Source organism: Hydra vulgaris, chromosome 04, assembly GCF_038396675.1.
Source record: "Hydra vulgaris chromosome 04, alternate assembly HydraT2T_AEP".
In the NCBI taxonomy this organism is placed as follows: domain Eukaryota; kingdom Metazoa; phylum Cnidaria; class Hydrozoa; order Anthoathecata; family Hydridae; genus Hydra; species Hydra vulgaris.
Window position 1 is genome coordinate 5496339 of NC_088923.1, and position 11162 is coordinate 5507500.

At 28.3% G+C, this 11162-nt stretch overlaps 1 protein-coding gene across 1 annotated transcript in view; it reads right to left on the minus strand.

Annotated features, from left to right (window-relative positions):
- Positions 1-322: 322 nt before the first annotated feature.
- LOC105850459 (uncharacterized) overlaps positions 323-11162 on the minus strand; it is a 14428-nt gene continuing 3588 nt past the window's right edge. Inside the window, exon 2 of the mRNA XM_065795308.1 lies at positions 323-1870. Within this exon, the coding sequence (XP_065651380.1) occupies positions 440-1870 (1431 nt within the window). The 3' untranslated portion in view covers positions 323-439. The remainder of the gene's footprint in view (positions 1871-11162) is intronic.

Here is an 11162-nt window from a genome sequence, read left to right on the forward strand (position 1 = left end):
TGGAAAAGCTGCTTCATATAAAGCTGTATTATAAAGTGGCCATTTTTTATCCGCAATCTTAAATTTTGTGTTTTTTATTTATTTTTATTAACTCTGACACTTTAGAATTAAAGTTACAAAGAACGAAAAGGGTAAAAGTTAGTTTACAACTTTAATATTTTTGTTTTCTAAATAAGTTTTAAACAACAACACCAAAAAAAAGTAATAATAAAAATGGAAATTAAGGAAAAAGGAAAATTAGACATAAAGAGTTGACCAACTACTAGCGCATAAAAGAAATTTATTTTTGTATTAACATTTGCGTTGTATTAACAAACAAACCAGACAATAAATAGGTATTTTAGGGTAAAAATAATACAAACTTTTATTTTAAGATTTTTGTTGTAATATACAAGCGGTAATTAAAGTTAAAATAAAAATTTCTGGAACTTTCTGACGTTTAAAAGATTAGCTTTGGTTTTAGCAAGTGTTTTTTTCTTACAATTAGAAAGTAAACACACAACAAAGTTAACACTATATAAATTCCGGAAAATATTTCAATATACTCAAAGGTATATGCTGCACTTGCCAAAGCTAGCAAACATCCTGCGGAATACATTGAATTACGAATCCCGTCAACGAACGTTTGCACGTTAGAGTTCACAAGCTTTGCTAACGTGTCTGTAAGGTACACATCTGGAATAATTCCTGCTCCAGCAAAGCATATCATATATAAAACGCCTAAAAATACATTAAGTAGTTTGATGTTAGTATGTTTTAAAAAAATAAAACTGGCGTCAACTAAACAAAGGCCAATTAAACCCATAACGACAGCAACAAATAATTTGTTTTCGGAAACGGGTTTCCACATATACAGAAACAAAATGGCAACACTTGTTGCTCCTGTTCCAAAAACGCAAATATTTAATTCTAGAATTGATAGATGAAGTGTATCAATTATAAGTATTGGCAACCACATATCAAAGGTGACAAGGAAAAGCATCACAAAAAAAGTGCAAAATAAAAGCAAAGCAGCATCTATTGAGGTGAACAAAAGCTTTAGTAACTTGAATATGTTTATGTAAGATGAAGAAGATTTGCCATTCATGATCTTATCTTGTTTTATAAAATCAACCAAAGGTACGGTCTCGTTAAAAGAATCGGAACTTATGTTTGATTGGATAACCACTTTTTGCAAATGAAACTTCTGAGTGTTTTTTTCTTCATATGCTTTTAAGTCAAATTCTTTTGATAAATCGTGAACCATGGTCACACTCAAAACTAACATTATTATACTTAAAAAAGCCATAAAAAGTCCGTTAAAGTTAAAAGTATTTAAATGCCACAATTCTATGTGAAAATCAATATAAGTAAACAAAAAGTTAACACCAGGACCCAAAATAAATCCAGCATTATATGTAACTGATAACAACGCTAGATTGTAACTTGTTTCGCCAGACGGATAACTGCGAACTATTTCTCCACACATAACAGATCTTAAACCAGCACACCCAGACAAAAACCTTCCTGCAACTAAAAACCACGGAGAGAAATGAAAGCTGTATAAAAGATTTCCGATTACCAAGCATAAATTGCAAATTAAAAATGTTAAACGAACATGGCGGGTTTTATCAACAATTCTACCAATAATAGGAGTAAACAATGTCGATGAAAGCAAATATGATATGGACACCAAAGCGTAATAAAATCTTGGAGAGTTTGTGTTTATCATTTTCTTAATGTACAACCACAGAGTTAAAAATGTTAGCGTGTATTCTATTCCCAGGATGACACTTTGAACAGAAAATGCAATAGTTGTAGCTTTTCTTTTATTAATCCATTTATCATCACATATTCTTAGAAAATCTTGTTTAGAATTTTGTTCCAATACCTAAATAAAAATATATAGAAACTTGTTTTGTTAATTAGAAATCATTAATAAAAAATTAAAAACTAAGCAGCCATTTTACTTTTATCCAAATAAAAATGAAATGAATGTTATAAAAACTACTTGAAAATAAATTACTTGAAAAAAAGTTTACATTATTCAAAATTAAAAACAAAGCAGTCATTTTTTCTGATTGCTTGATACTTTGGAACAAAGTTTCAGAAAAAAAAAGCATGAATACAGAAAAAGTTTTTTAAAAAAGAAAATAATGTTATTTCCCATTCTAAAACTAACGCACAATATTATTTTGCTTGTTCTGATTAAAAAACTGATTGCTCTGGTCTGTAGAGTTGATGTTTATCTACAGACTGGGACAGTCTGTAGATAAACAGTTTAGTTTAGAATTGAGCGGTCGTCGCGCAATTGTTAAAGAGCTTGCTTAAGAAACAAGATGATTCATGGTTTAAAGCGAGCTCTGGGCTTATTTTATTGGTAAAGAAGGAAGTGTGAACTTCCTTGTTCAATTCTCTTTCTTGGTGCTCTGTAACAAAACCGTTAGGTCTTCCTCGGGGCACCTAAAACTAAAATTTTAAAAAAGAAAAAAAGAAAAGTTAAAGGAATATGCTGTCTCCCACAAAAAAATTAAAACAATGTCTAAGCAATTTATTATTATTAATTTATTATTATTATTAGCAACATTGCCTAAGCAATTTAGCTAAAGATGGAGTATTTCAAGCTCCTGAATATCTTTACCTGTTACTGCAATATCACCGGATGTACTATCAACGTTACCGCGGTAAAAATACATTCGGTGATACAGCAGTAGTGGCAAAATATTTTCACTCCACAATTTTACTACTGAACCAAACAAATATATGTACTGTGGAATATATAAGTAATATACTGAAGAATATATATATAGACAATTTTTTTTTCTTTTTAGTGGTTTTAAGTCAGCTGCTTTAATAAGAAACTTAATTTTCTTTGGTTTTATGAGCATTTAATGAATAAGAAAAATATTTTATATACTTCTTATTTAACATCACTTTTTACATTCTTTTTTTAATATCACTTTTAATCTCAGAAAATGCAAATATTCAGATTCTAAAATAAAAAAAACAGAGAAATATTGTTTTCAATAACATACCGAGATCCGTTTAATAACATACCGAGATCCATTCAAATCAAAGAAAGTCTTAGGTTTTGTTTATTTAATTTCTTAATTCTTCCTTTATCCGTTGTAATTTGTAAAAATTTGTGGAAAACTTATTTTATTACTGTTAAAGGTTTAAAGTTTATTCGTTTAGTTTTCGTTGCAGCAAAACCGTTTCATTCCTTGTTTCGTTAATCGTTAATCGATAACTATTTCGTAAAAAATTCAACATAATAAACTCATTGCAATTTATCAAATTTCTCCTTTGAACGACTTCTTAACAAAAATTATGCATCTTTTATCACGATCTTATAGATATTTTTTTTTTAACAACTTCGCTTCCAGCAAGGCTGCAAGCAACCACTATTAGAGTTGAAAGTTACTGGAAGAGAAAGATGAAGATTGTAGAACAAGATAACGATTGACAGACGACTTAAAAGATTGCAAGTTATATGAATCTTAACTGATGTTCAAGGAAAAAAACTAGACGAATAAGAGTTTTCGGAGAATTTAGGAACAGTCACAGAAAAAGGATGACACTTAATTGAATGACGAGTAACACGAGAATGAATTTTAGTGGATGGCATAAGAGACGCTAGCTTTTTAGAGCAGTGCCCATTATAGAATTTTTAGAAAAGAGAAAGAGAAGCAACGTTACGACGATGTGATAATGGTTGGCTGCAAGAGCAGGTCCAACTATGTTTACAATGCGTTTTTGCACCTTGTCTATCAGAGAAAGTGCATCATTAGAAGATCCACCCCAGATATGGCAACAGTGTTCCATACAAGGTCGGATTTGAGATTTATAGAGATAGAGAAAAAAACCTCGACACTTTCTTACTCCGAATAGAATTCGGAGTAAGAAAGTGTCGAGCTTGATAAAGTGATGCAACCTTAGCAGATGCTAATTTTGCAACTGATTTGAAATGAAAGCAACTGGTTTCCAAGAAAGATCGGAAGATATATTACTATATAATTTTTTTAATATTTTCAATTTAGAGAGTTCTCTAGAAGCAACTGAAACAATTAAAGTCGTTATTCATAGGAAATATTGTAAATTAGTAGTTCCGTTTGAGAGTTCCACAAAGTTGATTAATTTATAATTTTTTTGCAATCATATCTAATTAACGACAAATAATAATTACAAATAACTGTTATTTGTAATTATTGTATGTTAAAAATACAGTTTTTAAATGCTTCTCAGCGGCATAGATAAGGAGAGCACAACCCTGCAAGGCGGGGTGGCCCCGGAATTCATGGAGCCTTGCGCAGATTTACGAATCTCGCTCATATCATTCACATTTTTAAATTTTTCAATATTAGTGGTATTAATCTTTGTTTTAGGAAAGTTTTTTTACTCTTAATAATGAAAAATAATTTCTTGAATGAATTATGAAAAATGAATGAAAGAACTAATGTTTGTTTTCTTGAATGTGTTGAGATGACAAACAATAATTTAAGATGAGTTAGATTTGTTAATAACGATAAATTAGATATGTTTTACCGATAAATATTTTTGCTTTTTCGTAAATTAGTTAAACCAAGGACGTTTTAATAGAAGGACCTTTAACGCATTGTTTTAGATCAAAGGCGCCTCTAATTACTGAAATTATATGCAGGTTTGAATTCTTTGCGTCACTTTTTGAAATAATTTTACAAAATAAACCGACACTTTTGGTTTGCTAACTTACGTAAAATAATAACTTTTGCAAAATATAAATGCATCTTATTTAATGAAGAATGTCTTGTGTATTAGAAAACATTTTTATTAATATGCAAGCTTTGTATAATGATAACTTGTTTGTAAAAAAACTTTGACGTCAAAACTAATGTTTTTTTAAAAATGCAATATATGATATACTAATATGAATATTGTAAAGTAAGAAGAATTTTCTACGTGTTGTAGGTCATATCATAGATCAATTATAGATTAAACTAGAGATTGCTGGCAACCATTACTCCCTACACTTTGAATTCACTATTTTCTTAAAGATTTAAACTTTTATTTTTTGACGGAAATCAAATTGTTTTTTGCAAAAAACAATTTGATTTCCGTCAAAATTTTGATTTCCGAAAAAATTCAAAATACCAAAACGATTTCCGAAAAAATTCAAAATACCAAAAAATTCAAAATACCAAAAAATGATTTCCGAAAAAATTCAAATACCAAAACATATATCAAAACAAAGTTGTGAGACAAATTTGTCTCACAACTTTGTCTTGATATATGTTTTGGTATTTGAATTTTTTTTACTAATAGAGTACTAAAATAATCATATGGTTTAAAAACTTTTTGTTATTAGTTATACAGGATTTAAAAAGGGTGATTGAATAGATAAATTTTTATAAAAATTTTTTTAACAAAATATATTAATTACAAAACTTTTCAAAATAAGGTTTTTTTTATTTATTTAGGTAGATGAGACAGTTATCATTTCGATGTATAAAAGTATTTCCACGTGACGCAAATGTTTCCTATTATTTGGCTATTTTTATTTATAATAATTACAAACGCGCATTTGGCATTTAAACAATGAGTAAAAGGTCCATCTAATAAAACGTCCTTGGTTAAACATAATATCAAAACCTTTGTTTTTTATTTGCGTAATTCCGTATCGTATGTTGCGTAATTCTGTACCGCACGTTAACGAACGTAAATAAATTGCTTCAAAATCTTCAAAAAAATAGTCCTTAAATCTAAACGAAGCGGCCACGTTATAAGGTAATCTGAAATTAAATTGAAAGGTTTTAGATCAAATTACAATTTGTTTAAATTAGAATCTATTTCTATTTGCAGTGGCAAATTAAATTAAAAAATTAAATTAAAAAGCAAATAACATTAAATAAAGACTTAATGCTAAATTAAATTAGAAAAATATGGTTTGTACCTTAAATAAACCATCATCGAATGTAAAAAGTCTTCGCCTTAAGTATTTTTAACCTCATTTACCAGAAAGCAAGAACAATTTGTTTTGAAAAAACTCTGCTTTTCTAAAAAGCATATAAGAATAAATAAATACACATATAAGAATAAGTAAATATGCTTATTAGAATAAATAAACATGTAAAATACAATATTATTGTATTGAAATGTGTTATTATATTTAATTTTTACTACTACAACTACCACAGTCCGAGCGCTAATCCTGCTATTAAGTTCAAGAGATTAAAAATGTGAATGTTGCTAGTGAGGAAAGATCTATTAGCCAACCAAAGTTGATCAAAATATATTTAAAAAATAGCGTGTCTCAGGAACGTCTCGAACATTACGCAATTTTACCAAAAGTGAAAGAAAAAGCAAAAATATTAGAATTAGATAAAATAATTGTTGAATTTGCAAATTCCGAAGGAGAAGAAGACCTGCGAAAAAGACAAGACAATTTTATATTTAAGGTAGTTAGGTGAATAAATAAAGTATATGAGGATAAAGTTAGATAAAGGATAAAGTTAAAGAGGATAAAGTTGGATAAAGGATAAAGTATATGAGGATAAAGTTAGATAAACGATAAGATAAAGTTCACAAAATCTTTTATGAATCGTTTAATTTATTCCTAATATATTTACTGTAGGAGAGAAAGGGGCAAGTTGCCTCTAATTTTTACTTTTTGAGCTCTGCAGCCCAGCATTTTTATTTTATTTTAAAGCGCAGTCGCGAGGAGAATGAGTTCAGGTAACATTTTCAACTTGCTTTTACATTAAAAAAAATTTCTTGAAGCCTAAAAAAAATAAAGAAATTTTTTTACAGAATTACCCCACCACAGGGAAAATTGTCACAATCAATAAAAATGAGTATTGATATATTATTTGATGAAAAACTTATCTAATTTTATTTACTACTTATTTTGAAAACTAAAAATTCTATTTTACACAAAACAGTAGCCAATTTATTTACGAGGTACATTTTCCTATTTATTTACTAAATAAATTTTCTAGGTGAATTTTTTTAATTTTTATTGGAAAAAAAAATTATAATAAAGTTTCTTAATATTGTTACAAATTTAAAAAAGTGTTTATTTTATAAACAATTTTTTTTTCATAGTAAACAGTATCGGCCATTTAGCCCTGTAAAATTTTTGACAAGTTACCCCAAGTATATTTTTTTTCAAGAAACAATCTATAGATCCTGATGAAAGCTATTTAAAAAAAAAAAGTGGAAATAATAAACATATTGTGACTATGATCTAAACATATTGTGACTATGATCTTTACATTTAATATTTTTTCGTACGGTCAACAACTTTCTTTGTAAAGTAAAAAGACCGCAATTATCTGAAAGTTACGTTTTTGTCTGAAAACACAAAAATCCCAATATCTTCTAATTTTATAATATTACTGTAAAGATTAAATACTCAATTAGATTCAATTTTATTTTTGGTACTTTGCAAAGAAAGACTCTGTAAATAAATACAGTTCGTCAACTTACCACTGTTGCTAACTAGCCCCAGTCTTTCCTACCAATAATTAATATCACCAAAATCTAATTTTGTTACTAACTGAAAGAATTGAGGCAGACTTTCCTTTAAAATACAAAAAACGTTTCCGTGAATGCGGAAAAAAATCGAGGAGGACATTTTTATACTTAAACTGATATTCCAATATTAGCATTGTTGCAATCGAAGCAACTTTTCTACAACTTGCCTTCATTATTATTATATTTTATTCGTTTTTAAGATGCCCCCAGATTACTTTACGGTTTTATTATAGAGCACAGCGGAAGAGCATTTTACTAATAAACTTTACGCCTTCTCATTTCATTAAAAAGTTCATTGGTAAAGAAGGAAGAAGGCTTTCATAATCAATGTTGCTTATAAGCAACATTGTTTATGAATAAACTATGATGCTTATAAGAATATAATTTTTCTATAATTTGCCTACATTATTATTATTTTTTTGATTTTTATTAACTTTGTTCTTTTTTGCAACTTTTCTATAAATTGCCTTTATTATTAATTGTTTTTTTAATGATCTTAAGGATGTCCCCAGAATTCCCTTTGTAAGTTTGGTGGTTGTTTGTAGGCAGTTACTGGTTGAGTAGTCGAAAAAAACGTCTTTTACTATTTCATTAGCAGATAAAATATGTAAAAGGTTAGCTTCAGTTAAAATTGGTTGACATTTAAATTGCTTTAGAAAGTAGTCACCAAAGGAAAAAAATTATATTATAGCTTGCGTTCCCTTGCACTTGCCTAACATTTTAGGCGCATAACTTTGCGTCCTTCAATCAGCGAATGGATTAGCATAATTTTCTAAGATTTTGTAATTATTTGACCAATTACAAACCACTTTTGTAGCTACAATCTAAAAATTTCAAAAATCATTCAACAATTTTATATTGCTATTCATGGCAAACTTGATAAAATAAATGTGATTTGCTCAACGTGAGATGAAACTGTTGTGGAACCTACAATTATTGCATAGTATTTTGCAAAATAGAAAATAGAAAAGTCAATATGAACTCTGGCCATAAAAGTATTTATTTGTGATTGAGAAGGAAATACAGCTGTGATGAACCCAATGTCAAGTTTTGTACTCGATTGTTGAATTGAATCACTACTTAATTCAGAGTTATCTGTTGCAGTAATTCTAGGTTCTGAATCAATAACTAATCGGGAGTATCAACTTTAAGTACAGAAATAAATATTTCACTGTTAGACAAAATAGTTAGTCGAATGACAATAAGAAAGTCATAATGCAAGAAACAAAAAAAAAACAAGAGATTTTTTTGTCGCAAAAATTCGGAAAAATATTTGAAGCAACACCTACTAAGCCGTATTCAAAAAGGTGGTGGTCCCGTCGGCATATGGAGATGTATATCAGGCTCAGGCGTTGGCTGTCATAAAATATACGAAGGAAGATTTAACCAGAATGAGTATCGTCACATTTTGGAAAACGTACTTATCTCTAGTTCCAGGCTGATAAAAACTATTTATTTCAAGAAGACAATGCTCCATGTCATACATCATATTTAATCACTGATTATTTCCTTAAAAGTAATATTCGACTTATGCCTTGACCAGCACGATCACCAGACTTAAACCCGATTGAAAATTTATGGAGCTGGATGAATAATCAACTAACAAAAAAGCAAACAACTAGTCACGAAACGCTCAAACAAGAACTGACCTAACTGGGGCTTGAAATACAGATCAAGATGATTGAAAACTTAATTGAATCAATGTCTAGTCGAATACGAGCATGTATTAAAAACAAACGGGGATCATATCCTGTACTAATATATTTCGATTAAAGGAATTTAAAGATGCGTTAAACTTTGTTGGACTTTTTTCCAAGTAATCTTTTGATTACTTGAGTTTGTTATTTAATTTCAGGAAAAATGTTGCGTTTTTTTAATTCAAATTTGTATTTTTTTCTTAATTAATAATCGGCTAAGAAAAAAACCAAAAAAAAACCCTGGACCTTGCCTTGTATTTTCTGTTTGTAACACTCGAAACATAACTTAGCTTTTAATAAAACAAGTGCGTTTAAACTTTCTGTATAAGGTGTATATATATATATATATATATATATATATATATATATATATATATATATATATATATATATATATATATATATATATATATATATATATATATATATATATATATATATATATAATCAAGAGCCCCAATCAAGAGAGCAACAACTTGAAAAATTGTTTTTTTGTACTTTTCTTAATTAAGTTTATATTCATCAATAAATTCCAAATTTCATACAATAATCTCTTAGTGTTCAAAAATTATGACTATATTATGTTTGATATTCCTCCCTCCCTCAATTTAAGGGGGTTACAAATTTTATAAAGATATAATTTTTTAACGCTAAGAGATTATTTTACGAAATTTAGAATTAATCGATGAATATAAATATATTCAAGAATAGTTCAAAAAATATTTGATCAACTTGTTGCTCTCTTGCTTAGGTAGCGGTGGTTAAAATTTTTGGGATTTTTTGTTGCCAGAATCAAATCATCGTAGTTTTTTGCAAATCGTATTTATTTGACATAAGTATAAACATATATATTTTCGGAGTTTGTTCCATGTCTGCAAGTTAGCTATCTCAAATATCAAAAATGCTGAATCCGCCCCTTATATATATATATATATATATACACCCAGTGGGCACAGGACCTAAATAAGACGTCTTTTGAACGTTCAAAAGACGTCCCAAACGTTCAATAGACGTTAAAAAGACGTCTTTTTTACGTCCTGTGCCAACCGGGTATATATATATATATATATATATATATATATATATATATATATATATATATTATATATATATATATATATATATATATTTATATATATAATATATATATATATATATATACATATATATATATATATTATATATATACAGTGAAGAAAATAGAATTAGTCTCACCATGTACTGATCCAATATTTTGTAAATCTGTTAGCAAGTTTGTGCAGTGTATCTTTTGTATCCACGCACATATAATTATTGTTACAAACAACAACTTTTTAGATTATAATATAGCATAATTAAATTGCGGTACATTTGATAAAGCCATAAAAATGTATAATACTTTATATTTGCGGTAACAAATAGAATTGGCATCATCATCAATTATTTTCAGCTTACTTGTATATTTTGATCTGGTGATACGCATTTGTGACTTGGTTATTTATTATTATTTGTAAGTTAAACAAAGACTGTGAAATTAGTGTCATAAAGTTTTTAACATTTGGTTTTTGATACCTTAATTTGAAATCGGACGTGGTAAGCGTTTAATGAATAAAGAATTGGCAGTAATCAAAGCATACAAAGATACAGGCTTATCTAATCGGTAAATTGCAAAGAAAATTAAAAGATTTCCAAAAGTGGTTAATAATTACTTCAAGATTGGCGTTAGTCATGGAGCTTATAACGAAAGTGGTGGCAAATGTAAAATTGATAATCGTACTGTACGAGTTATTGTACGTCGTGCTGCTACTCATCACATGACTGCATCTCAAATTCGTCTTGATTTACAATTACTGTGTCTGTTCAAAGCGTGAGACAAACCTTACATGTCGATCCAAACACAGTTTGGAAAAAGCGTAAACGAAAACCAAAACTTACTGCTCGTCATAAAGAAGTTAGATTACAATTTGCAAAAGAACACATGTCTTAACAGGAAGA